Source organism: Sminthopsis crassicaudata, chromosome 2 (assembly GCF_048593235.1).
Source record: "Sminthopsis crassicaudata isolate SCR6 chromosome 2, ASM4859323v1, whole genome shotgun sequence".
NCBI lineage: Eukaryota > Metazoa > Chordata > Mammalia > Dasyuromorphia > Dasyuridae > Sminthopsis > Sminthopsis crassicaudata.
The window spans coordinates 26,428,989-26,456,277 of record NC_133618.1 but is presented as its reverse complement, the minus strand read 5'-3'; the positions used below and the strand labels follow the sequence as shown (position 1 = coordinate 26,456,277).

The following is a 27,289-nucleotide window of genomic DNA, read 5'->3' as shown; positions in this document are numbered from 1 at the left end:
TGCCTTTTAAGGAAACTCTAGCCAAGGTTCGAATGGCCCCAGGATACTATTCCAACCATATTCATGTCTAATTTTCATAAAACTGTGATGTCTGAGTGTGAAAACCGTGTGTGTGTGTGTGTGTGTGTGTGTGTGTGTGTAATTCTGCATGCTGTGTGAGCACGAGCTTCTACAGTTGGAGCTTGAGGGGTTCGGGCTGTGTGTGTAGCTGGGAGTACTTGGGAGATTCTAGGGAGGTGTTGGAGCCCAGACTAGCATTTTCACCTTATCACTGAAGGGGGCAGAAGCCCAGAAAGGGGGGAGCCATACTCCCAGCGTGGAGAGCGGGGCCACCTCCAGTTTTCACACCTGAGCAGGCTGGCCAAGAGGAGGAAAAGTCACTGGGGAAGAGGCCGTTGGTCTGGAGTTAGGCTCTAAGCCGACTAAGTGGTTCTGATTGCACTGGGGATGCCAAGAAAGGCAGAGACCTGGGTCCCTGCCCTCAGGGAGCTTTCGGTCTGACAGGTCCAGGGCTGAGTGTGTGTGTGTGTGTGTGTGTGTGTGTGTGTGTGTCTTGGTTGTGTTTATTTTTATGTAGCTTTGCTCAAAGGAAGGGGAGGTAGTGAGTTCCCATCCCTGGTGATCTCTAGGAGGCTGGAGGACCACTTGTTGAAAGGGCTCATCCTCAGCCTGTTATGGGCCAGAACTCTGAACTTGAAACCAAATTCTAACAAGGTGCTAACTCAGTGGGATTGAGAAGACAGTGGTTAAATCCAGTTTAGCATTGATTTAATCCTACAACAAATAATGGTTTCCTAGTGATGTAATGATGGTTTATACTCAGTGTGGAGCATATAAACTGGGATCTTCAACCAGATTGAGAGGGCAGAGAAGACAAAGGACTGGGGGCCGGATCTCAAGCTCTCAGAGCCAAGGAGAGAGAATCATTCCATCTTCATCAGCCTTGTGGTGGCAGGCCTGGCCTCCTTAACTTCTCCAGAACTCCGGAAGGCCTCTAGGAAAGCTGCCAGGCCCCAGGAAAGGAGACAAGACTTTGAAGGAGACAATAAAGGATTTGGACTTTAACCCCTGGCGACTCTTGTATGATCACTGAACTGAAAGGAAGGCTGCCCCAGAGGCCCCCAGGAAAACAGAACAAGAACTTTACGGAGCCCTATTTCTTCCTCCCATGAGGAACTCCCCTGAGTTCCAGCTCCCATGATAGGTGAGGGCCACAGATCTGGAGGCCTCTAGGGAGTGCCATAATTCACAGAGAGCTGGGTCTGGAATCGAGGAGACCCCAAGTTCAAATATAACCTCACACCACCCTAGCCAAGTCACTTAACTCCTGCCTGCATTTCCTTGTCTGTAAAAGGAGAGGGTTAAACATTGTGGATTCTAAGGTCCCATCTAACCCTAATCTAGGACTTCTATCTAGGGCCCACCTGGTCCTAAATCTGGTTTTAAAACTGGAAGCGTCCTTCATGGTGATTCTGTAGAAGCCAGCCCAGTTCCTGGCAGTGCAAATGATTACAAATAAGTAGGTTTTCTTATGGAAGGAAGAGGCGAGAATCTTGCATTTGGGGTCACTTCCAGTTGATCAATGATGGACAGAAACAACTACATCCAGAGAAGGAACACTGGGAAGTGAATGTAAATTGTTAGCACTAATATCTGTCTGCCCAGGTTGCATGTACCTTCGGAATCTAATACTTAATGTGCAACAAGAAAATGGGATTTACACACATGCATTGTATGTAGATTATACTGTGACACATGTAAAATGTATGAGATTGCCTGTCATCTAGGGGAGGGAGTAGAGGGAGGGAGGGGAAAATCTGGAAAAATGAATACAAGAGAGAATGCTATAAAAAAATTACTCATGTATATATACTGCCAAAAAATGTATAATTATAAAATTAATAATAATAAAAAAGAAGTGGTGTGCTGCCGTTCAGGCCCCCCTCCCCTGCGTACTGATTGGTGACCCTCCCCTGGGACCTGCTCCTTTACTTTAATCCTTTTTTTCAGGATCTGCAAGGTACTCAGGTCGGGCAGGTGATCTCCAAAGGGGGTGGGCATCTCTACCTCGGTGGGTAGCTAGTCTCCCTGGTGACTGTGTCTGCAGGTGAAACCCCTCCCTGCTCAGTAGCTTCTCTGCATCCTCCAGCCACCCACAAACTGCCCTTCTGTGGTCCCCCTGGGAGGCTGGAAGGCAGTGCTCCAGGCTGGGAGGGGGATCTTAGGGGAGCAGGGGCTTTGGGGCGAATGTGCCGTTGCTGCTTCCTCAGCAGTAGTGACTGATTCAGAGTGAAGATCCAGGGGCTTGTCACAGCAAAAAAGGAGGGGAGGGAGCCAGGGGGGGAGGGAGCCAGGAGCCACAGGCTGCCCACACGAGCTGGGAATGGGACTGATGCCCCCTCCCCCTCCCACTTAGGACGAGGGACCAAGCGCCTGGGTAGGACCATGGGATTTTTCATGATGACTGTGCAGCTTTGGGCCTGCGGCTGGTGGATTTCACGCTGAGAGTCACTCAAACGAGCACTTCTTGCAGGAGGGGTACCCGCCCTTTCCAGGGGCCCCGTCCGTGAGCGTTTGGGAGAATGGTGCAATGTGGAGACTCTGCTTCCCCTGCCAGAGGACCATGGATCAGGGCCGGGGCTGAGGGCCAGGGAGAGGACCATGGATCAGGGCCGGGGCTGGGGCCAGGGCTGGCCTGGGGGGCTCGGGCTACGTCTGAGCCTGGGGATCGTGTGAGATCGGGTTTGGCTCAGGTCGGAAGACCGAGGGTCACGGCAGGAAACTCCAGGACGGATCCTGAGCCCCGAACGCTCCGCCGCCGCCCCGTGGGCTCAGCGGGGCCCCCGGACAGAGCTCTAACCCTCCCTCCCGCAGCCTCCGCTCTCCTTCCGCCTCTGGCTCCTCCACGAACAGCAAGAACCCGCGTGGGATGGAGTCTGGCTGCGGGGACAAGGAAACAGGGACACACACTCCGAGCGGGGCCGCCCCTTTTAACGCCCCCCTCATAACGTGGGGCTTGTTTGTGCAGTTACAGCAGAGAGACACAAGGTGGAGCCCCTGAGGACGCCCCATCCCTCCCTTCAGGGGCTGTAGTGAAGAGTCCCCCCTGCCCTCGGGGGCTTCAGGACTGCAATGAGGTCCTGGCCTCCAGGATCCCCAGGGGCTCGTGAGGATGCCAGTCCCCGCCCACGGGGGCTCCGGGGTCACACACCCAGCTCTCGTTCCCATGGCTCTGGACGTCGTGGGCTTTACTCTTGTATGGAGGCGAGGTAGAAATAAAGGCGGGATGCTCCGCGAGAGATGCAAATAATGTAATACATATGTATATATGTATATGTGTGTGCATACGTGTGGATATACGTGTATATGTATATGTGTGTGCATTCATGTATAGGTGTAAGAGGAGAAAGTTCTCTCTGGCCTGGAAGAACGGCTCCGTTTTAATGGTCACAACGGGGGAGGGGTGTTCCTCCCGAGCAGGGGCAGGGAGGTGGGAAAGTCTGGGCAGACCTGAAGGAGACGCTTGTTGACCCCAGGAATTAGTCACTCAATATAAGCATTTATTAGGAGCCTACTGTGTGCAGGGCCCGGGGCTCAGTGCTGGGGATTGAAGTGTACTACTAGCCAAAACTGAGGGCAAAGGCGGGGGAGGGGAGGAGGGGATTTGAATGAAAATTATGAGACTCCAAACCATTTTTGGCTCGCGCGGACCCGTGAGTACGGGAGGTGGGGGAGGGGCTCTGGGGCGGAAAGTTCTGATTCCCTGACCCTTTCCTAGACCCGCAGAGCAGGACAGGCTTGGGAATTGGCTTGGAACTTTTGTCACAGCTTAAGGGGCGGCAGCAGAAAGGCTGGAGAAGACCCTCTCAGCTCTGTGTGGACTTCTGCGGGCTGTGCGTGTGTGCGCGCCCGCGTGCCCGCGGATCTGGATGCGCGCGAGTCTACATGTCCAAGTGGGTGACGGTCACTTTCCTCCCCCCTCCCCCCACGACTCTCCGCGGCCACATCAGAAGAACGAGAGCGGACTCTTCCGTGGTGGGGATTGCAAAGGACTTTGCCCAGGTTTCTGTATACAGATGATGCTTAATACGTTTATTGAACTAATGTCGCACCAAGCAGCGTTCCTGCCCTCCGCAGTCAGAGCCCAGGCCACCTGCTCATGGCTGCCACACGGGGGCAGCAAATCCCCCTCCTCCCAATTCCCTTTCCCCTCCCGCCTCTCGGAGTTCGAAAAGGCATTGATTTGACAATCTCACGCTTCCCCGTCTCCTCTTCTACGGAGGAGACAGACCAGGTTCTTCTTCTTTTATATAGCTTTTTATTTACCAGTTATGTGCATGGGCAATTTTTCAGCGTTGACAATTGCCAAACCTTTTTTCCACCTCTCCCCCTCTAATTATTAAGTGAGACTCACTGGGCTCTCTGGCCCTTTTTCTGAGGGCCGGGTGCGAGGAGAACCCTTCCCAAGCTGCTTTGTGCCTCCGCCTGATTTAGCCCAGGAACTTCTCGGGCTGTGGCCTAGGAGCCCAGGCGGGAGCGGGTGCCCGGTGGGCACCGAAAGTGGCTGAGCAGCCCCTCCCTCCGGAGGTGCCAGTCTTCCCGAACCCCGTGTTTCCCGGTGGGTGACAGGTCCCGGGGGCCCAGCCTCCCCCTCCCCCTCCGGCCCTTCTCCAGCGCTCGCGGGCTCCCGCCACGGATTTGAGGGCTCCTCCCCGGGTCACTCTCCGCCGAGTCCGGGTCCTTGGGGCACCGGGCCGGCTGGACCCGGACACGACGTCCAGTTGTGACCGGACTGAGCCCTGGCAGAATCCGGGGGGCTCCGGGGGCGACCTTTCGGAGGAAACGATCCATAGACGGTCCATAAGCACAGAGGGGCCGGGGGCCGGGCTCTGGAGCTGGGGAGGGGGCACCCGCTGCAGGTCTCCCCCAGGCCGGGGGCTGCTGGGGGGGGGACGGACTCGGGAGGTCAATTTCAACCGCGTCATTTCACTAGGTCACACAAGGAGGGAGGGGGCAGAAAAGCCAGGGCTGCCCCCTCGGGCCTCAGTTTCTCCTTTTGTTAAACGAGCGCGTGGGAGCCGACGGCACCCAAGTCCCTCCCTCCGCCCCAGCGCTAGGGCTGCGGCTCCCGGGGCTGGCGGACGCCGAGGCTGCGGTTCGGCCTCCCGCCCGCGGGCGTCGCTGTGGGACCCGCGCCGTGCGCTCCGGCGCCCGCGGCTCCTCTCGGCGACGTCGCCGGCAGCGGGGGCGGGGCCTGAGGCGGCGGCGGCGGTGGCGGCGGCTCCGTGTCCCCGCGGCCCGAGCGAGGGAGGCCGGGGCGGAGGCCGGCGGGAGCGGCGGGCGAGCCATGTGGTTCATGTACGCGCTGAGCTGGCTGTCGCTGCTCATCCAGGTGGCGTTCGTCACCCTGGCCATCGGTGAGCGCTCCGCCCCCGCCCGGGGTCTCCGCTCCGCTGGGGGGTGGGGGCTCCGGGGCTGGGGACAGACGGCCGGTGCACCGCGGGGAGCCGGGGCCCCCGCCTGTGATTCTGACCCGGGGGGGAGGGGAGACCCGCGGGAGGACACTGCGGGACCCCCACAACGAGGTCTGACCGGGTGTGTGGGGGGGCTCGGGCGCTGGGGACAGACAGCCGGTGCACCGCGGGGAGGCGGGGCCCCCGCCTGTGATTCTGCCCCGGGGGGGAGGGGGGACCCGCGGGAGGACACTGCGGGACCCCCACAACGAGGTCTGACCGGAGGAGCCGGGTGTGTGGGGGGCTCCGGGGCTGGGGACAGACGGCCGGTGCACCGCGGGGAGGTGGGGCCCCCGCCTGTGATTCTGACGGGGGGGGGGGGAGGGGGACCCGCGGGACCCCACAACGAGGTCTGACCGGAGGAGTGGGGTCGGGGGGGGGGGGGTCCTGCTGCGCTCCCGGGACTCCGGAGAGAGCCCAGCCTACTTCAGGGACTTCTGTGCGGGTTCCTTGGCAGAGACCCTTACTGAGACTCCCCGTGCGTGGGGGTCCCCGCGACTCTCGGGGCACTTCCGGGGCTTCCTGGGCCAGGAGACTTTGGGATCTCCCTCAGCGTGCCGCCCGGGCGGGGGCGGGGTCTCCCACAGGGAGAGCTCCCGGGACAGGAGCCCCCTGTGCATTGGGACGCCCCGGGCTCGTCTCCCCCCTTAGAGCCGCTCCTCGCCCTCTGTGCTGTGGTCTCCTTCCCCCCTCTTTGTGCCCTGATACCCCAGCTGCAGTGGGGGGAGGGGGTGGGCCTTCCCTCCCTCCTCCCTTCTCCCCCTCCCCCTCCCCTTTTCTCCTTCCTCATCTTCCTCTCCTCCCTTACTTCCTTCTATCCTCCTCTTCCTCTCTTCCTCCTCTTCCTCTCTTCCCCCTCCTCCTCTTCCCCTCTCCCTCCTCTTCCTCTCTTTTCCTCCCTCCCCTCCTCTTCCTCCCACTCCATCCTCCATCCTCCCTCCCAGTCGGGCTCCTTCCCCTCCTTCCAGGGCCCCCTCAGCCCTTCCAGATGCTGGGCCCCTTTCCTTTCTGAGGAGACCCTCCTCCAGGGCCCCACCCCCTCCCCCCTCATATCAGGAGATGTTTAGATTCCAGGTTCTTCAGCCTGCCCCAGCAGCCCCGTCTCTCCCCCCCTCCCTGACATCAGCCGGGGACCCCTCCTCACATTGGGTGGGACCCCGCGGGCAGGAGCTTCCTCCCTTCCTCCATGTCCTGTGGCCTCAGAACCTGCCTGATCCTCCTGACCCAGGCAGGCCCGGGTTTGAGGACCCCCCCTCCCAGTCCCAGCTCTGAGGAGGGGCTGGGACCGGGGGCCAGAGGCAGCAGGAAGGACCCCACGGGGGGGGGGGGGAGGGGGAATAGCCCAGCACAGGTCTCCGTCACAGCACCGGGGAAGTCTTAAGGAATTGGGGGGAGGGACACCTGAAAAAGGACCCTCGGAAGCGCCCACTGCCGCCTTGGGGAAGGGGAGGGCTGGGGTGGGTGCCCCCAGGCCAGGGGGAAGGAGAGTTTGAGGTGCCCCACCTTCGCCCCTTCACCGGCGGGCCTTGTCCCCGGCAGGAAAGTGTGCTTCGGGAGGGGGGGCCCTTTGGGGGCAGTGGGTCCCCAGCTCCAGCTTCTTTTAAGAGCTGGGCCTGGGCTGTCCCCACAGGGCGTATGGGGGGTCACATCCTCCTTGGGGGGGTGGTCTCGGGTTTGGGAGGGAGCTCCCTCTGCCTGGGACTGGGCCCCGCCTCAGCCTGGGGCGTTTCCTGGGGGCCTCGGGACTGCTGGGACATCCCAGGCCAGTTGCTTAGCCCTTGGGAGCGCCCCCCCCTAGACACACGGACACTCCCGTTGTGGGCGAGGGGGGCGGCTCTGCTGCTGCCCTCTGAGCGGGGCCTTCGGGCTGTCGGGGGCACTTTGGGGTCTCTGCCGGAGGCGTTAGTGTTACTGTACCACTTTCCCACCCCCCACCCCCACTTTTTGTTAGAAGGGTCCCCGGAGCCTGGGCTGATGGGGATGAAAGTGAGTTTTTAAAGATGTTGATACAGGTTCCAACAAGGTTTGCTCGAGGGCAGAGAAAAGTTGAGGGGCCGGGTCTGGTCAGGTGGGGGTGAAGGTGCTGGGCAGGACCCCCTCCTGCTGAGGCCATCGGGAGTGGGTGACGATTGAACCTTCCTCTGGCCCTTTTCCTGAGGGTCTGTGGGCCTCCTGTGTGGGAGCAGGCGTGTGATGGATCTGGGCCCCCTGGTGGGGGGGAGGAGAAGGCACCAGGGGTCAGATGGTCAGAGAGGGAGGGCGGCATCCCAACGCTGGGCAGGATGCTTTCCGCTGGGGTCTTGGGGGGCAGCAGTCAGAGGCAGGGCTCTCCCTGGGCCTGGGCCAGAGACTCTGAAAGGGGATCTTGTGGGGGCTTCTCAGCTCGGTTGGGAAGAAGGCAGGAAGAGACTTTCCCTGGGAATCGGGGTCCCCAGTTGTGCTGTCTCTGCCGGGTGATCTTGGGCAGCTGCTGTCCAGAGGGGGCTCTGCCGTCCTCACTGTCCAGAGGGGGTCCCACTATCTGGAGGCCCCTTCCACCTCTCTCTGAGCTCAGAGTGTCCAAGCGCCCGTGGGCCTGGCAGAAGTGCCCCGGATCAGGTCAGCCCTAGGGCTGGCAGAGCCGGGTTGAGGTGGGGCAGGGAAGGACTCACCCCGGGCCGGAGAGGGATGGGCCAGGGGCTCAGGGCGGGCCAGGGGCTCAGCGCCTGCCATCTCTCCTCCTTCCCAGCGGCCGGACTCTACTACTTGGCTGAGTTGATCGAAGAGTACACAGTGGCCACCAGCCGCATCATCAAATACATGATCTGGGTAAGGGGTGCCGTCCCCCTCCCCCGCTGCTACCCCTCCCCTGAGTCTTCCTCAGGAGGAAGCCATTTCCTGGGCCTCCCATCCAGAAGCCCTCCCAGGGGCAATGCTGGGCCACAAGGAGCCTGTGCTCCTGTGATGAGGGAAGGAGGGGCCCGGCCCCTGCTGGGGGCTCCGCCTCTGACCACTCAGGGCTCCCTGCCTGCCTCAGCTTCCCCATGCCTCCCATGCACAGCCTCCCACTGTGCTCCTGTGGGAAGGCCGGGCTTGGCCGGCGAGGCGGGGTGGGGGTGGGGGAACAGAAGGGACTCCTGTATCTCCCCCAGGCCCGCCTCACCAGAGCAACAGCCAGGTTCTAGAGCTGCCTTGGGGGTGGCTTTGCAGAGCGGGGAGAACTCTGGTAGAGCAGGGATGAGGCCCGGGGTTCAGCTTCCCCCAAGTCAACCTTCAGGCCTCCCCCTCCCAAGACCCCTCCTGGGCCTTAGCCTGTGGGGAAGGGGCTGCAGCTCCAAGCTCCCCTGAGCAAGGGGGTTGCCTGGGGGGGGTCGGGGGCCAGAGCCTGAGCCCAGGTCCCTCTTGTGCCAGTTTTCCACGGCCGTGCTGGTGGGCCTCTATGTCTTCGAGCGATTCCCCAGCTTCCTGATCGGCACCGGCCTCTTCACCAACCTGGTCTACTTCGGCCTCCTCCAGACTTTCCCCTTCATCATGCTGACCTCGCCCAACTTTATCCTTTCTTGTGGTGAGTGCCGGGGGTGGTGGGGGATGGCGGCTGGGGGTGGCAGCCGGGGACGGCAGGAGACATCCAGGCAGGGCAGGTGGGCAGAGGAGGCCCCGAGGTCGGTCAGTTGAGGGGGAGCTGGGACCCTGACCACAGAGCAGAGAAGCTCCTTCCTGTTCGCTCTCTTTGGGCTTGCTCCCATTTTGTGTGGGTCCTTCGGGACCCACTGGTCTCTTCCAGCTCAGAAGCTCTAAAGCATGGTGGGTACACGGTAGGACTTTGGAGGCCTGGTCACTGCTGCTGACCTCCACCCTGCTGGCCTAGAGACTTTGGTCTCAAAGACCAAACTGAGATGAAGGGCTCAGTTTCTCAGTCTCCAAAATGGGTGTAAGGGTGCCAGTCTGATGGGCCCCGCTGCGTGCTGTTCTCGTGACCATTGCTTGGGCAGCTCCCTCCAAGAAAGCGTGTCCCCCAGAAGGTGGGGGGAGCCCCTCAGTGTGAGCAGCCTGGCCCACTGCAGAATTAGAAGGGGAAAGGGGGCTGGACAGATGCAGGGAAGGGGAGGCAGCCAGTGTGCTCCTCCCTGGGCCTCAGGGGCCAGGCCTAGGGGACAGAAGGCTGGGTGGCCCGAGAACATGTCCCCGGAGGCGGCCTCCACCCTGCTCGAGGAGATCCCAGGCCTGTTAGCAGGTGAATTCCTCTGGAAGGCCAGGCCTCTGACCTGGGTGGAATTTCTGTGAAGTTCCCTTCCCTTCTTCTATGGGAGGGCCGCCGTGGCTGGCCCGTCCTGTCTGGACAGATGTTGGAGGAAGTTGCCACTCAGTGGCCCGGGTCCCAGCCGGCAGTACCTGTTCCCCAGGGCCAAAGGGCCTCCCTGGGGTCTAGAACCAGAGCAGCCCTTCTGAAGTGCCCAGGACCCCCCTCGGTCCTGCAGAAGCTCCCACTGTGCACAGGGAAGGGTTGCCCCCCTTGGATTTCTTAGGAATCAGTCAGGAAACTCGGCCTTCCACTCTTAGGAGAGGGCAGAGAAGAGAGAGCCTGGGGAGGGTCCCACATCAGAGAAGTTAATGAGGTACCTATCGGGGGGACCATGGGGGAGCTTGGGGGGGGTCTGTTTCTGGTGCAAGTGGGAGATTGGCCCCCCAGGACACCAGACAGGGCCTCTGGTTCTCCGGATGAGTTAGGGAGGGCCATCCACGGGGGCGATGGCGAGCCAGGCCGTAGCAACCAGTGGCGGCCAGAGCCAGGGTCCCAGGCCTGGGGAGCGAGGGGCTGGCTCCTCTTTTTGTCCCCAGCAGCTGCTGCTGAGGGAGGAGTCCTTCTTTTTGAGAAAGTGCTCCTCCACGTTTGAGATTCAGTTAGTTGGGGCTGAGAGGATTGGGTTACATGGCCTGTAAACCCGAACTCCTGCAGAGAACCCCAAGGGTCTCCTTTCTTTCTCTCTCCAAGATGAGAAGACTATATACAAAAAACAGACAAGCAGCCAGCATTTTGGGTTCATCATCAGTTATTTAATTGTACCCGGAGCAGGGAGAGCGTCCTTGGGTTTTCCTGGTTTAGAGCTGGGAGGCCGGAAGGGCTGAGTGCTCCTCAAGGGTCACAGGCATGGAAGGACAGGTGGCCCGGAGGCCTACCAGCCTGTATCTCTAGGCCTGCCCACACCCCTTGGCAGCTGTGGGACTGAGCAGGAAGCCCCATCTTTTTGGCCCCCCTTGAGTCATCAGGGACCCTCTCCAACTCCTGACCCTGCCAGGGAAGGCCAGACACCCCGTGGGGACTCCCACGTTGTCTCTGCCCCAGAGTCACTCAGTTAAAATTCCCCTCTCTGTTCCAGCTCTCACAGCTCCCGTCATGTTCCTCCTAGCCCCTGTCCGGGTGAGGGGGGGTCTCTAAGGCTCAAGCTACTGCTTCCTCACCTCCCAGCCCCCCCCCTCCTCAGGACCACCTCCTGGTCTCCAGCTGCGCCCCCCCATGGTGATTTTATTCATGTTTATACCCTGAAGCTCAGCACCCACAAGGACCCCTATTCTCCTCTCACACTCCCCTATCCTGGGCCCTCATCCCCGTCCCTGCTCCTTCCGCCCTTCAGCATTCGGGGCCATGATCTCCTGGGTCTTCCCTGGGGTTCACAAAATCAGGTCCGGGCTGTCCTTTGCTCCCGACTCCCCACCCCCAGTTCTAGTGCTCCTTGTCTCTTGCCAAATTTGAAGCCTGAGATCTCCCTACCATCTGCTGCCGAATGGGATCATGGAGCCCCCACCCCCACCCTGCGGTCCTGACTCTGCCTCCTCCCCAATTCTGCTTCCTCCCCACACTTTCTCCCCTTGGGCCTCCCCTCCTCCCCTCCTGCCATTGCTTCCCTGAGGGAGGACACTAAGGCCAGAGGCCCAATCCCATCCATCCTTGAGATGGTCCTTGTTCTTCTCTGGGCTTCTGTAGCCCCTCTTCCCTGCAGCCTAGAGGTACTCCCCGAGGACTCCCCTTCCCCCTGCTGACCCCTGACCTTCACCCCTGGGCTGCGGCTGCTCTCTCCAAGGCACCAAGCATCTCCCCAGCTTGGCACTTTGGCCCTCCCCCTTCTCTCCCCCCCCCCATCTCACTCGGTGACCCCGTCCTCTGTGCCCTGTAACAGCGGTCCTGTAGGACATCTGGAGGTGGGGCAGGGGGGACACAAGCATTTATTAGGCACCTTGTAACTGGAGGGATTCTGGGGCTGCCACTCTCAGGGGCTTCCCCAGGTCTAGTTAATCAGTTTGTAGGTCACGTGTGTGTGTGTGTGTGTGTGTGTGTGTGTGTGTGTGTGTGTGTGTGTGTGTGTGTGTGTGTGTGTGTGTATGTGTGTGTGTGTGTGTGTGAGAGACACACACACATAGCCCACCTCCTCTTGGATATTTCAAGCTGCGTGTCCTGTAGGCGTCTTGAATTCCACAAAGCAGAGCAAGCCATCCTTCTCCCCCCAAAGCAACAAAGTCCCCCCCTTTTCCAAAGGGGCAAAGGCCTTTTGCCCCTACCTACCAGGTTCATGTTCTTGCCTGCATTTGAGAGCAGGAATGGTTCCATTCTTATTTATACCCATGGAGCATGGCACACAGTAGGTGCCTAATAAGTGCTCGTTGCCTTCAGCTCAGTTTTCCTCTCTGGGAGGTGGACTTGCACCATCATCAGGACTTTGAGCTGGGAGGGACGGCTCTCACCTTGAGCTTACACTTTTATTTTACTCGCTGTTTGCCTGTTAGCTGGGATGGGGCCGCCTCTTCCTGAGCCCCCCCCGCCTCCCGGCCTCAGTTTCTCCCTTGAGGTGAGGGGGTGTCTTGGAAGGCCTCTGGGTGCCTTCCCAGCCCCAGAGAGCTTGGCCTGCACAGGCTGGGCCTGCTCTGGGTCAGGATCGTGGCTGGTCCTCGAGGTGAGGGAGATTGGGGAGGAGGGAGATGGAGGAGCAGGGCGGCCTTTCTCCCTTGGGACTGATGTTTTCCTCTCCTGTTTCTCTCGGCAGTGCTGGTGGTGGTCAATCACTACTTGGCGTTCCAGTATTTTGCAGAGGAATATTACCCCTTCTCAGAGGTAAGTGGCCCTGAAGGCGAGGCGGGGGGGACGGGGACACAAGCATTTATTAGGCACCTTGGGTGCTCTGGCCCAGCTCCAAGTGCTTTACCACTTTATTTGACCCTCACGACTACCCTTTGAGTTAAGAGCTTTGTTTGCTGACAAGGGTAAGCAGGGAGACATGTCTGACCTGCCCAGGGTCACAAAGGTTGTAAGAGCCAAGGTGGGACTGCTACTCGGGCCCAGTGCAGTGGAAAGAGTCCAGCTTTGATCTTCTCCTGGGGAGCTTCAGCCCCTTGGTGGGTGATGGTGAGCAGCCCTGGGGGCCACTTCCCCTCTGGCTGCCCTCGGCCTGGTCTCATGCCCTTCCTGAGCATTTCTGGTGCTGGTGGGTCTGAAACTCCTCCCTTAAATGCCCTGCTCCCACGCCACGCTGGAGTCCTGACCCTTCCTTCCTCTACTTCTGTTCTTTGGGAGAAAAGTCACCCATGGCTACTTTTTTTAGTTTAAAAAAGTTTTCATTTCCAAATATCGGTTTTCCCTCCCCATCCATTGGGAAGACGAGAAATCTGATCCATGGCTGCTTCTTGATGGTTTTTGGGTGGGGGGCTTGAAGCTCTGTGGCTTGGCGGGGGAGGGGGAGGCTGATGTGGACTCTCCTAGCATCTGCCCCCGACATCTCCCCGTGAGCACTCGCCCCTTCAGACCCCGTGGCTCTTTCGGCCGCATGCAGAAGGTGCAGATAACAGTGCAGGGTGCAGGCTTGGGTGGCTGAGTTTTAAGTGACTGGCCTTTTTCCCACCCTGTAGCCTCCTGGACTCTAGTCCACTTTATGTTGTATTTCATACTGGGAGGTTTCCCATACTTAATGTTTGCCTGTCACTGATTGTTATTCATGGGGGGAGTTTTGGTGCCACTGAGCCTCCACCGAGTGACTCTGGGCAAGTCACTTAACCCCAGTTGCCTTGGGGGGGGGGGGAGTGCCTTCTGTGAAATTTGGTTTGTTGGTAGCCAATAGAAAAGAGGCCACATCCTTCAGCTTTGACTCCCTACTCCAATTGTCACTTTCACTAAGTTTTGTTGAAGCTTCACAATTTATTTTTTAAAGAGGAAGAAGAGAAAAGAGAAATTTAAGGGGAAGTAGAATAATTGGGGCTTGGGGGTGGAAATTATTACTTTAGTGTAAGCGTAAAAATTATTTTAAATATATTTTTATTTTTAAAATATCATATATGTATATATATATTTTAAAAAGGAAAAAACCCAGTCAGTAAAGCCAGCATCCAATACAGCATGCCATGCTCTGTGCCCTTGGTTCCCCACTGGGGCAGAGGAGGTAGAGGCACATTTTCAGTTCTCTGAGGCCAGGCTGGGTCATTAGAAGTCTCCAGCCGCCTCAGCTGAGAGAGTGCAGGACTTTAGCCTCAGACACTTCCTGGCTTTGTGGCCCTGGGCACACCACCCGCTTCTGCCCACCTCAGTTTCCTCATTTGAGAAATGGGCACAATAAGAGCACTTCGCTCCCTCTGAGGTGTGTATGACGCTCCCTCTGCGCCAGGCTCGGGGCTTCCCATTAGATTTTCATTGTTCTTCTCACTTCCAGGATCGTCACCCTGGGTGGGCCGTTCTGAGTTTGCTGGCTTGACCTTGCCTCCCCATAAACCCCCCACAGGACTGTTTTGTTGCATTTCTCCTTCCCCAGGCGACGGGCACCTTCACCAGCCCCCAAGGTGCCCAGGATGCTTAGCTGGAGCCTTTCCCCTTCCCAGTGATCCCTTGGGGGCAGTGTCAGCCTCAGACACTGAGTTTAGTCCCTTAATGAAAGAGTTCCCAGCAGCTCTCCAGAATGGTTGGACCGGAGAATGTGACTAGTATTAAACCAGAAGTGCCCCCTCAGGGATGTGAGCTCATGGGCCCTCCTGGGACTCTTGTGCCAGGGCTCCTTGGGTTCCTGGGCTCCAGAGGGAGGGGAGAAGGAGAGGGCATGGGAGGACAGGCTGGGAGGAGGGAGTGGGTGAGGGCCTTCACGTCCCTCTCAGGTAGCTCGCTTCCCCCTTTGGCCGTCCAGATGTCCTGGAGTTCTCCTCCAGCTTCCTGGAGACTCCCCAGTGACTTGGAGCACCTCCCGGGGGGGAAGCCCAGCTCAGGATCCTAAAGCTCCCTCCATTGTCGGCAGGTCCTGGCCTATTTCACATTCTGCCTCTGGCTGATTCCCTTTGCGTTCTTCGTGTCACTGTCTGCCGGGGAGAATGTCCTGCCCTCTACTGTTCAACCTGGAGGTGAGAAGGGGAAAAGGGGGCATGTGTGTGTGGGGGTATAGGCAGCTTCTGGGTGACTGCAGTTACCAGCTTTGGGGAGCCCCAGTCCCACTGGCAGAGGCCCAGCCTCTCTGGGATCCTCTGGCTCAGCCTCACAGTACTTACTATAGTCCTCCCCCTAGTCTCATGGAGAGGGAGGCCCCAGGCTGAGGCTGGCAGACCCAGGCCTCAGGAATAGCTCCCTAATCCTGGCCTGTACACCCCGCAGATGATGTGGTCTCCAACTACTTCACCAAAGGCAAACGAGGCAAACGTTCCGGGATCCTGGTCATCTTCTCCTTCATCAAAGAGGCCATCTTGCCCAGCCGTCAGAAGATATACTGACCACTCGGGGAGGGGGCGAGGGGCTGAGGAGGAAGAGGGAGCCGGGGCAGTGAACCTGGAGTTGGACCTTCCGTCGTCACCTCCTTCGGGTGGACGTCTTGGGGGAGGGGACCCTCCCTCCGCCCTGGCTCTCTGCCCTATCTCTCCATGTCCCCAAGGGGTCTTGGTTAGGAGCCAATATAGATGAAGGCCATGGAAGGTGACCTAGCTCTTGCTTCTGGAGGAGTCCAGAGTGAGGTATCTGGGGGGGGATTGCCCATCTTTGGACTCTGGGCAACTTTCAGGCTGGGAGGCCAAAAAGTCTCCCTGACTTCTTCCTCCAGAGACCGGTCATGGGGATGCTGGTCCCTCAGCCCCCAGGCTCTGCCATGGGAAGGCAGAGAGATGGGTTCCTCCCCATGAGGACCCCAAGGATGGAGCCATGACTAGGTGCATTTCCAAAGGAAATAGCTTTTTGGTGTTGAATCGAACTGTGATTTCTGTTCAAGTACAAATACCAATTTGAATAAAGATTCTAGGTGGCATTTTTTCCTAATGCCCTGAAAACTCGGCTGCCTCTCTCCTCTCAGCCCTCCCCCAACTTGTGCTCCTGGCCCAGGCCTTTTCCCCTCCCTGTTGTGTTATAAGCCACCGGCAGGCACAGTGGGCAGAGTCCAGGTTTGGGGACACTGGCATCAGATACTTCCTGGTGGTGTGGCCCTGGCAAGCCGCTCAACGTGTCTTATCTCAGTTTCTTCATCTGTGAGATGGGCATAAGAGCACCTCCCTCCTGGGGTGGGGATAAATATCTCACTTTTGAGACAGTGCTTCCTCTGTGCCAGGCAGAGCAGTGGAATGAGCCCTAGCCTGCTTCTGTGCCTCTGGAGAGTTGGGATGGGAGCAGATGGAGATTTGGCCTAAAATCCGGGTTTTTAGGAAGAGTCTTCCCTTAGGGGAGTGGGCTGGCTCAACCGAAAAGGTAAAATCCATGGCTTGGAGCAGAAACTTCTCAGTGGGGAAGGGGCAGCACTCCGAACTGGGCCAACCCCTGCTGCTTTGGGGAGATGATTTGCCCACTGGCCTCACGCTGTGATTTCTGGGTGATTTCTATGTTTCGGGAGAGGAAGAAGCCTTGGGACTGGCTTGGCTCTGCCTGGGACTAGGCCAGATCTTTCAAGGGACGAGGAAGAAACCTGGGAGCATTTGCCGGATGATATGGGCCCCTTGAAACTGGCTTGACCTGACCTCGAGGCAGGACTGCAGATCCCTTGGAGTTCTTTGCCCATCGAGTTGCCTGCAGTTCCATAATGTGGTTTAAATAGGCAATCTCTGGTCAGTCCCCAGGGAGACTCCACCTAGTGTGTGTGTGTGTGTGTGTGTCTATCAATTTGCAGATGTAGGGACCTTAGAAGGGCTATGGAAAGGGAAGGCAGATGTACCCAGGGCCAGTCCCAACCCTACAGATGAATGCCCTGGGACTTCAGACACTGGCCAAGACTCCAGCTGGATGGAGTAGTGTAGCGGTTACCTCCGGCCGGCAAGTTTACATCCCACTGAGGCTCAGTTATCAAGATGGATTCCAGTCAGAGATTGTACAGGACAAAGGGACAGCTTAGGCTGGAGTGGAACCCCAGGCTATCAGTGGAGATCCCAGAGGTTGCGGTCCTCCACCCCCTTGGAGAGAAGAGGAAACAGTACACAGGAAAAAAATCTTGGCAGGGTCACCCACGCCCCTGTAATAGAACCAGTACCGGACTCAACAACAGACTTGATGGATTACAAATCTTCCGAGATACAAAGGGAGGGCATCATGGATGGCATTAGGAAGAGAGCTTTCCATCCAGGAGAGAAGTCCTTTGTCCCCATGGCCATACTCCTGAGGGCTGGACACGCCATTGCAGGTTCTGGGAAGCCGCTGTCTCAGGTACCTGCCCGAGTTAAGCTATCCCAGTCCCAGCAGTTGCTGCTGCTTGCTGGCGTGATGGGGAAAGAGGCTGAGAGGGCCATTCTGCTGAGGGATTGGTCCAGTGTCACTTGCAAGAGTGAAGAAGGGGTTTAAACCCGGAAGTAGGAGGGATCGAGTGGGGACCCCAGTGAGCGCAAGTTTCTCTATTCGCCCTAGGCCCGAAGGGCTTCCCCTGGGCGCCTGGAGGATGGTGAGTGTTAAGTGGGGGGCAGGACTCAGGGGTGTGCACACACACTCTCACACACACATTTCCCCCCCCCCCCGTTTTGCTCCATCACTAGAGACCCCCCAGCCCACCTATTAGCTGTGACGAACCAGAGCGCCCCTCCCCCTCCCCAAGGTCCAGCCGCTTTCTGTGGTCGTGGAGAGTGTATTTTCCAAGCATTTCAGCCTTGGTAGAAACAAAACGGACGCGGGTGTTTACGTCTTTTACGTCCATGCTTGGGTGTCCCGTAAACAGAGCGAGCGTCTCCTGCAGAGGCCGGCAGCGGCTCAATGCCTGTCGGGTCCTCGAGGTCCAGGGCGCCCATGGCGGCTGCTCCTCCGGCCCGAGGCACTTCGAGGTTTCGAGCCCTAGCTTGGGCCCCGCCCCCTCCTATTACCTTAATTTCTACTCCAGCCCATGCCAAGCCGCCCCTCTGGATGTTTGTGTACAAAGCCGAGGCCTGGGCTGGCTAGGTGGAGGACCCGGCCTCCCGTTCCTGGCTGGCCTTGACCCAAGTCTGGGCTGAGTTAGGGAGAGGCTGCCGTTTTGCCCGCGCCCGTCGCTCCCAACGCCGCCCGTCCCCCTAGACTCGAGAGGCTCAGTTACTGGGAAAAGGGAAGGGCAATAAAATGATTTTATCGGGGGGGCTCTGAAAACAGGAGAGCCAAGCACTGCCGGAGAGCGACCACGGAGGAGGAGGAGGAGGGGGGCGAGGAGCTGGGGGAGGCGGGAGGGAAGGCCCGGTGCCTCTGCACCAGGGCGAGGAAGGCCGCGTCGAAGGTTTCCCGGAGGCTCATGGCCATGAAGCCCGACCAGAGGTACTTTTCGCAGACGTAGCGCCTGACGGGCAGGTCGTGGGCCGAGAAGTGCTTCGGGCCCTCGGGCCCCGCCAGGCGCTCGGGCTTGGGCGGCTGGCACAGCTCCCGCCACAGGACCTTGAAGGGCAGCCGGGGCACCGGGAAGATCCAGTCGCCGTCGGCCGTCTGGATGTGCACCCCGCCCTCGCCGTCAGGGAAGAACTTGAGGAAACCGCGGAAGTTGTAGCGGATCGGGGGGTCGGGCTGCACCCCCAGGCGCACGCCCTGCGGGAAGGCGATCTGGGTGACGGGCCGCGACGTGGGCTGGGTGCTCGGGTTCCACTTGACCCTCCAGTTGAACGGCGAGGGCGGGCGGGCCGGAGGGGGTTTCCGGGGGATGTCCGCCAGGTACAGGTCGAGCAGGGACATCGGGACCCGCGGCAGGCGGGCGCCCGTGGACCACATGGGCCCGGGCTGCCCGGCCTCTGGTGGCGCCTCGCAGAGGCTACGCAAGAACGCATAAGACGGCGTCCGCGTGGACACGGGCCGCTGCTGGGAGCTGGGCTGGGAGCTGGGGGTGGGGGGGACCCGGGACTTCGAGGAGCTCAGTTGCGAGCTGGCCGAGAAGGGGGCCGCGGCCGGGGGGATGGAGGTCGAGGGCTCGCTCAGGATCGGGGGGCTGGACGAGGGTCGGGGGCTGCCCGGGGCCGCGGGGATGGAGGAGGGTCGGGGACTGCCCAGCGCTGGGGGGCTGGACGAGGGTCGGGAGCCGGAGGGGGCGGGCTGGTTTTCCGCGGTGCTTTCAGAGGGGCGGAAGGTTGGGGAGGAGCCGGCGGTCAGGATGGGCTTGATTCTCTTCAGCAGGCGGAATCTTCTGCGGTCGCGGGGAGTCCCAGGGAAGCCCCTCCGGCAGGGCGGCTGAGGCCTCCGCGGGGGCTGAGGCTTCGGGGTCTGGGAGGGCTTCTTAACATGGGGGGCCTCCTTCGGAACCGCGGGAAGCTCCTTCCTTATCCGGCCGAGTTCCTTCCTAAGCCGGGGAGGCTCCTTCCTACCCCGGGGAAACGCCTCTTTAACTTCCACCGACTCCTTCCTAACCTTGGCAGGCTCCAGGATTTTAATCTCAGGCAGTTTGGGCAGAGGCTTAGTTTGGAGCCATTTGACGAAGGCGACATTGTGCTGGGCTTCCTTCTCTTTCTGGAAAGACAAGAGGGACCACCTGATTGGTCGGGCAAGAGGTTACCCTTCCCCCCCCCATCTTCGAGTCATTTTCTGCAGCCCCCCATTGCCGGCGTTCGAGTTTCCTCCCCTCAGCCAATCGCCATGAGGAAAGGACTGCTCCAACCACGTGTACCTCCGAAGGAACCCCCTCTACAACCTACGGGCAAGGGGGCAACCATTGTCCCCCTGAAGATCTGCAAGGAGGGGCCCACGAGCTCTAGAGCAGCCGATTCCATCTCGGCACTGCCATTGTCCTGATGTCCAACCTAAATTTGCTTCTCTGTGTCTTCAAGCTCCAGTGTTCCGGCCTCTGCCACGGAGGGCCAAGCCCATCTAACCCCTCCTCCGGGACACTCTTGGCGACCCCATGAAGGTGGCTATCGGGTTCCAGCCCCCACCCGTCCCCAGGCCAGACACCTCCATTTCTTCCAGCAGCTCCTTATATCACATGTTCTCCAAGGTCTTCACCATTCTAGCCAGTTCATCCACATCCTCAACCTAAAGGGTAAGCTAAATGACCAGAATATTCCAGGTGAGGCTTGAGAATGCAGCCCACAACTCGCCATCTTTTCTACGGCAATGAGACACATCAAGAGATACTTGATCAAAAGCTCGTCTACAATCGAAGTAAACTTTATCTACAACATTTCCCTGATAAACCACTTTAGGAAACCTGTCAAAAAAGGAAATGAGGTTAGTATAACACAATCTGTACAGGATGAAGCCCCGCTAGCTCTCAGTATCACTGCCGCCCTTTCCAGAGGGTGGCCAACCGTTTCTTTGAGGATCTGATGTAGAATTTTCCCAGAAGTTCAAAAGCAAACACACTGTTCCTTCCCTTCCCTTTTTGGAAAATCGAGCTATCTGTCTTCTCCAACTTTGTGGCAGCTTTCCCATTTCCCAGGATCCGTCGCCAAACATTCCTGATGGGAGATGGGAGAGTGGGGCCCAGCGGTCACATCTGTCAGGACCTGAATTCATCAAAGGAAAACTAGGAGCTCTCCTATTCTTTCCCTTTTTGTCTCTGACATCAACTCACTGTTAACCACCATCCTTTCCAGTGCAAAGTTTTCTTTCAGGAGAGGAAACAGAAGCTAAATAAGAATTGAGCTCTGCCTTCTTTCTCTTGTCAGTTGTTGACCCATCCACCCCAAGCAAAACTGCATCCCTTTTTTGACCTCATTGTGCTTTAAAACCCTTGACCCATTTATCATCCTAAGCTTCCCTTACACCTTCCAGCCCAAGCTTTAACATTCCTGATGCTATTTTGACAGGATTATGCAGTTGGGGGAGAGGGAAGACCTCTTCCATCCAAAGCCCTTCCCAATGCAACATTTCTCTCTTCCCTGATTTCTGCACTCTACCCCTCCACACACATACATATTTTGACCTACCCTTCCAATGAACTTATCATGGAATAATATTGTCCATTACATTATTAAAATCTTCATCTTTCTCCCTCACTGCCCTGTAAACACCAAGAGGGAAGGGGAAAAACCAAAAAATTGAGTACATGCTCAATGAGAAATCGAATACGCGGCCAATTGCTTGTTGCAGTGGACACAGGGTCAAGTGGACTGGCCTCCAGACTGAGTGAGCCCAGGTAAAGTCAGTTAAGCTCTCAGGAGCACAGACCATTCTCTGAGACTCGAAATTATAGAGGAATTGCTGCTTTATAAAGAGGGGAGTTCTCTTTCTATCAATGAAGTCACAGCTCTGGACACCATACCACTATCACTAAAAACGAACAACGAGCCAGGCGTAGTACAATAGCCACAAATTCCTGCCCTAATATTCTACTGGACTGCCACTTCCAGGCTGGGCTCATAAACAAGAATGCCATGGGTCCATCCTGAGCCCGGCCTTTGAGTGTGAAGGATGGAAGGATGGCACAGGGGCAAGGCAGCCTTGCTCTGAGGGGGAGAAAGCTTCCTCTGGGGAGATCAGGGGAGGAGAGGGTGGGCAAACTATTTCTGAAGAAGAAATAAAGAATGGCCATTGGGCTTTGCAGGTGGATCGTGGTAGTGAAAAGAAGTCTGAGGTTTAGAGGCAGAGGATTAAAGTCCTTATTCTGGTTTTTTCTTTTTATTACCTATGTGACTTCAGGCAAGTCATTGGTTTCTCTGTTTTGGGGGGAGCATCTGGGGGCACCAAAGTGCACAGAGCATTCTATCTGGAGTCAGGAAGACCTGAGTTCAAATCTGGCTTCTGATACTTGAGCTCTGTGACTCTGGACAAGTCACTTAACCCTGTTTGCCTCAGTTTCCTTATCTGTAAAATGGGCTGCAGATTGCAAACTCCAAATGGGATTAGGTGAATATGATTGAATAACAAGCAAATCTCACCTCTACTCCCAGAGCCATCCAATCCATTTTCAACCCATCTATCTTTCAGGCACATCAAGGGCTCCAAAATTATCGCTTATTGTGTATATAGAATCAGCTCTAGAGCTTCCCCCTTTAACAAGTGAGGAAACTGACGTCTAGGGAGGATAAATGATGTATCCAAGGCAATACAGGAGTTGAGCAACTTAGGCCTGTTCCTTTAGGACAGGGACTATTTTATACTTGCCTCTGTCCTAGGTACCTAGCACAGTGCCTGGTACAGTCAATACCTGTTAAATGCAGGAAGGAATGAAGGATGGATTGCCCTCAGAAGAGATGCTCATTCTCGTCATGGAGTCCCCGTTACCACATCATGACTGAGGGCATCCAGCTTCTCGAAGACTTCCAGAATGGGGAGCTTACCTGGCTCGGCTTCAGGTCATCAAGCTTAGCTGCTCTGGTGCTAGGGAATAGGTCCTATTCACACAACTATTATTCTGAATTGGTTTGAAATAAAGTGTAGAAAGTGCAACTAAGTCAATATATAGCACGAGAAACAAGAGAAGGAAGAAATTGAGGGAATCAAGGAATGAGAGTGGGCAACAGGCACTGAGGAGGACGGTCTTCCCAAGGTAGCAACTCAATCAAGGGCCCCCAATGCCAAGGGCTGAAAGTTGGGTTTCCATGACCAAGGGAGCCAGTCTCGAAGACAAAGGAATCCAGTGAGGTTTAAGACCGGCATGGGTTCTTCTGAGATCCCTCCCCCCCAAATCCCTCCACAATCGACCTTCCCTATCCTACCCCCAGGAGGAGCTGACCACCCATGTATTTGATGGTCCTTTCCTGCCATCTTCCTGCCTCTTGCTACCTTCTTTTTAAGGAGGTATTTTTTCTGCATGATCAGCAATTTCTTTTTAAGCTGGTTCAGGTGATACATCTCTTCAGCCATTTCTTTCTTGTCCTGTTTCCACATGGCATCCTTCAGGTACCTGGATTTAGGGTGGGCAGGGGTGGGAAGGCAGGGCTTTAGTGCTGTTTGTGACTTTGGGTCTCCCCCTTAAAATCCTCCTCCAGGCCATGTTTTTTGTGGTTCTCATCTTCCTCCTTTCTGTTCCTGCACCCAGATCAAGAGCCTGAATATGATCTTACATTTTCCCAAAGCCTAGAGTTGGAGGCAGACTAGAGTAGGCGCCCAATGTTTTCATTAACTGAATGTTGGGGAAGGTGGGGTTGCAGTGGGCAGGACCCTGGCCTGGGCTCTACCCAAGTCAATCTGGGCAGGTCATTTAACAGCTTTGGGATGCTTTTTCCTCGTCTATAGAATGTTGGTCTCATTGACCTCCAAGGGCCCTTTGCAGCTTCCGTTCTAGAATCCCATCCATATTTTCACCTTGGTTCTGTCCCTTAGAACCTGTTCATCAGCTATGCCAAGTACCTCCTCCGACCCATTTGGATCGTGGGTTCTGTTACCAGAAGACAACGCTAAATCTGCCTAAGGGGCTGGAACTTCAGAAACCGAGGTTGGGGAGCAGAGGTGTCCTTCACATTCCCCAATCTGGGGGCTCCTGGAACCCTAGTCGGGATGGGGGTTGGGAGAGGGATCATGGGAAGGAGGCCCAACGCCTCGCCTCCCCCATCCATCCTAGTCTCTTCTCTAGGCCCTTCCCCACTCCTGGTTGGCATAGGAGCTCTCACCGGGCACAGTCTCGATGGTTCCACATCTTGCATAAATCGATGCCTTTCCGCTTACGGTTGTCCATGATGTGTACGTCGGCCCCAGCTTCCACCAGGAATTTTATACAGTCCAGCATGCCCTGCTCAGATGCCAGGTGCAGGGGGGTGATGCCACTTTGATTTTGGCTAGAAGAAGCATGCCAGGGGTGGGGGTGGTGAAGGCAGGGGAACGAGCAGGGCAAGAACATTAGAGTGGATATGTGAACCCGGGCAAGTCACCTCACCAATACCGGCCTCGATTCCCTCTTCTGTCAAATGGGCAGAATCTAAAGACTGCCTTGCCTACCTCTCCCCAGGCTATCTGAGGCTACTATAGGGCAACAGGCGGTGGGTACTGTGAAGGTCAGGAAGAGAATCGACAAGATCACCAGCTCATCATGGGAGTTCTTACTCTGGGGTTCCCTCGTCCACTCCAACTTTATTTTCACCAACCTCTCACCACAAGTTCCTTCAATTGTTTAAAGACATGATTCAGAGAAGGGCTCCACAGTGGGTCCAGGACCCTCCAAAAACCCTCCTCACTTAGTCCAAATAGACTAATGTTACAGATGGAGAAACAAGACTGCTTAGGGGAGGGGGACACTCCCAAGATCACCCCAGAAAACTGGTGGCAGGAGCAGGCCTTCCCAGTCTCTCCTGTTCATAGCCCTAGGGGATAAAGAACGAGCACTTACTAGTGTGACTCAGTTTCCTCATCTGCAAAATGGGGATAAGAATACTTACAGGACTCCCTTCTTTGGGTGGATGTGAGGAAAGTCCTTTTGCAAAGCTACAGAAATGGGAATTGGGGTGAATGGGTTTTGGAGGGAAGATAGACTTGGGATTTCATCGGCAGGAGGGAGTCCCCAGGGTGGGGCAGCCCTGCCACTCTCCATCCTTCTCAGTCTGGGTCCGAGATGGGGCGCTGAGCTGACCCGAAGGCTGGCTCTGTAATACTTAGCCAGGCTGCCTCTGGGGGTGCTGGAGGGGTGGGCAGTGCCCGGGGAGTGGGCACTCACACATTGGCCGAAGCTCCGGCCTTCAAAAGGTACCGAACACACTCAAGGGACGCGTTTGGATCGCTCTTATTAATGGTCAGGTGAAGGGGAGTCCAGCCTTTGGCCGACTTCATGTCCAGGGGGAACCTGTACTGCTCCACCAGCACAGTCATGCAGTCCAGGTTGCAGTGTTCGGCTGCCAGGTGGAGCGCCGTGTAGCCCTGGCGGAGGAAGGGCGCGGGTGAGCTGCCCCTCTCCCTCCCCTCGGGCCGGGCGCCCCTTCGGCCCCAGCCCGCCGAGCAGCGGCGGCTCCTCCCCCACACTCCTCCGCCGCGCCGACTCCAAGGGAGAGAGGAGCCCAGGCTGGCCGGCCCTGCCGTCAGACACCTCCGTCTAAGCAATGGGACTGTGGGCCCGCCTCTAGTTCGGGCCGCAGCCCGGGGGTCCCGCTGGCCGGGGGGCTGCCGTGGGGCGCACCCTGCGGTCGGAGCGGATGTCCCTCTGGTACTTCAGGCACTGATGCAGCCACTCCAAGTTGCCCACGGCGGCTGCCAGCAGCTCCGGCTTCTGCGCCAACGCCCTCTTCTTGGCTGAATGGATGAGGCTCTTGCCACGACGGTTGCTGGGGGTGGATGGGAAGGGGAGAGCGCATCAAGGCTGGGCGCCCTGGACTCGGGAGGAGCAGAAAGAAGGGGTCTGGAGGACTGGGGGGGAGGGATATGGGCGGGGCCAGCAAGGAGGAAAGGGGGTGGAGATGAAGGAGGAGCTCTGGGGAGGGGCGGAGCCAGCATGAGAAGACTAGGTGGGAGGGTGAGACCCGGGGGGCGGGGCTGGGTGTGGGCGGAGCCATTCAGGAGGAGAAGAGGTGGAGATGGAAGAGAAGCCTTAGGGAGGAGGCGGAGCTAGGATGAGAAGGTAAGGCGAGAGGTTGGGACCTGAGGGGGGGCAGGGCGGTATAGGGGCGTGATCATCTAAAAGAAAAAGCTGATTGGGGCGAGAATACAAGGTAAAGACGAAAGTGGGACTACGGGAGGGCGGGGGCGGGACCTGGGGGAGAGGCCTATGGGGGAGGGGAAGGGAGCGTGGCTCAGAACTTAGAGAACTGGTGGTGGGGAGAGCTTGTGATGGGGAAGAGCCTCGGCCTGGATGGGCGTCTGTCTCCAGGACATCCACCCCATCCCAGCCCCGCCCATCTCTGGCTCCTGGCCTGCACAGTTAAGCCCCGGGGGTGGGGACATGTGTTATCTTACGGGATTCTCTTCACAACTTTGGAGGCAGGCGCCAGTATTATCCCCATTTTACAGGTGGGGAAATAAAGACTGAGACATCCAGTCTCCCTCTTCCTCATTGGAGTACAGACCATTTCCCCGCCTTCTCGACACGCCCCGCCCCTTTTCCTCCTAGCCCCTCTTCTACCTCTCGATTCTCTTGGCCCCTCCTCCTCCTCTCTCCTGGCCCCGCCTCCTTTTCCTCGCTCCTTTATTGACCTCTCCTTTAGTCTCTCGGATCCAAACCCATCCCATCGAACCGGCCTCTTATTAAGTTTAGTGTCCCACATCTCTCAGCGTGTGCCGGCCCCTCGCCAGCCTCCTCTCTCACCCGTCTCCATCCCGGTCCTATCCTTCCGTCTCTGTCCCCTCCCCGAGGTCTCTGTCTCTCTTTGTCTCTCCGTGTGTGTCACTTTCCTCCTGCTTCTACCCCTCTTTTTGGTCTCTTTCCTCATCCCGGTCTATCCTGCCCCTCCCCTTTCCCTAACACGCTCTCCCCACCTCTCTCCCGGCCCCGCCTCTCTCGCTTCTCCGCCTCGGTTTCCGTCTCAGCCTGATCTCGTCCCTCTTTCTCTCCCTCTTTTTGCATTCACGGATCCTTTCCGCTCCTGGCTGCCAGAGTCCGTGGAGCCGGGGGAAAGCCCCGCCGCCCAGCTCCCATCTCGCGGTTCCCCCGGGGGGATGGGAGGGTCAGGAGCCCCCTCCCCGGTCCCCTGCCGGCCCCAGCCTCACCACCGTGGGTAAGGTTCTTGCCTGAGGCCCCAGGGGTCGTCCCAGTCTATTGAGCGCCACGTCGGCGAGGAAGTTTGGAAGACTTTCTTTCCCGAAGGGTCAGCTGGTTGGACCTGGATCGAGAACGGGGGCTCCTGGACCACCCGAGCCCACTCCGGCCCTTGGCCCTTGCAGAGCGGGCACGCCGAGGTCCACACGGAGCAAGGGTGGTACGCCAAGTGGGCGTGCGTTTTCTCGGTCCACTGGGAGGCCCAGAGGGAGGGGGCCAGCCAGCCCCAGCTGCTGTTGTCCTCGGCTTCCGAATTCATCCTCTCCAAGGGCCGGGTTAGGCGAGGCTCCGACCTGTTTCTCCCTCTCGAGGGCTCCGCACGGCAAAAGGAGGTTCGGCCTTCGCGGTCGTGTTCCTTTTACCCATCGCGGCCGCGCGGCCGGCTCAGAGGGCCGAGGCAACGGCAGGGAGTTAACGGGCCTCCCTCTTCCCTCCCTGCTTCTCTGGGCGCGAGCTGGAGCCTCGAACCCTCCGCGTGCTCGGGCGGCCCCTCCCTCCTCCCCCCCCTCGGGCCGGGGAAGAAGGCAGGGGGCCGGGGGGAACCGCGTCCCGGAGCCCACAAGCATCTCTTTCGGTGGCTTATGGGAAATGGGAATGGGCCGCAAGGAGCAGTTTGGCGCCCCGTGAGCGCCTCTTTCGGGTCAGGGTCCAGCACTGGATAGACCAAGGGGGAACTCCCAGGCCTGCCTTCGCCGCGCTCCCGGTCTGATGCTGTGGGCGCGCGCCATGTCCAGGAAGTGAGAGACCAGCCCCTAAGGAAGACGCGCGGCCTGCCGGGGAGGAAGGTGTAGACGCCGTCTCACGGCGGGCGTGCAGTGT

The 27,289-nt window shown here is 58.1% G+C and overlaps 2 protein-coding genes across 2 annotated transcripts; one reads left to right on the top strand and one right to left on the bottom strand.

The window, feature by feature from the left end:
* Window positions 1–5,256: 5,256 nt before the first annotated feature.
* Window positions 5,257–15,767, top strand: TEX261 (testis expressed 261). Its single transcript, XM_074285526.1, has 6 exons — window positions 5,257–5,417; window positions 8,242–8,321; window positions 8,904–9,057; window positions 12,530–12,597; window positions 14,756–14,858; window positions 15,106–15,767. Exons 1-6 carry the CDS (start codon window positions 5,348–5,350, stop codon window positions 15,219–15,221), a joined length of 591 nt encoding a protein of 196 aa, XP_074141627.1. The 5' UTR covers window positions 5,257–5,347; the 3' UTR covers window positions 15,222–15,767.
* Window positions 15,768–17,622: 1,855 nt separating this feature from the next.
* On the bottom strand, window positions 17,623–27,289 carry ANKRD53 (ankyrin repeat domain 53). Its single transcript, XM_074285525.1, has 6 exons — window positions 26,443–27,289; window positions 24,899–25,043; window positions 24,443–24,642; window positions 23,406–23,570; window positions 22,579–22,699; window positions 17,623–19,362 (listed from the first exon to the last, which is right to left on the bottom strand). The coding sequence occupies exons 1-6, from the start codon at window positions 26,727–26,729 to the stop codon at window positions 18,007–18,009; spliced, it is 2,274 nt and encodes a 757-aa protein (XP_074141626.1). The 5' UTR covers window positions 26,730–27,289; the 3' UTR covers window positions 17,623–18,006.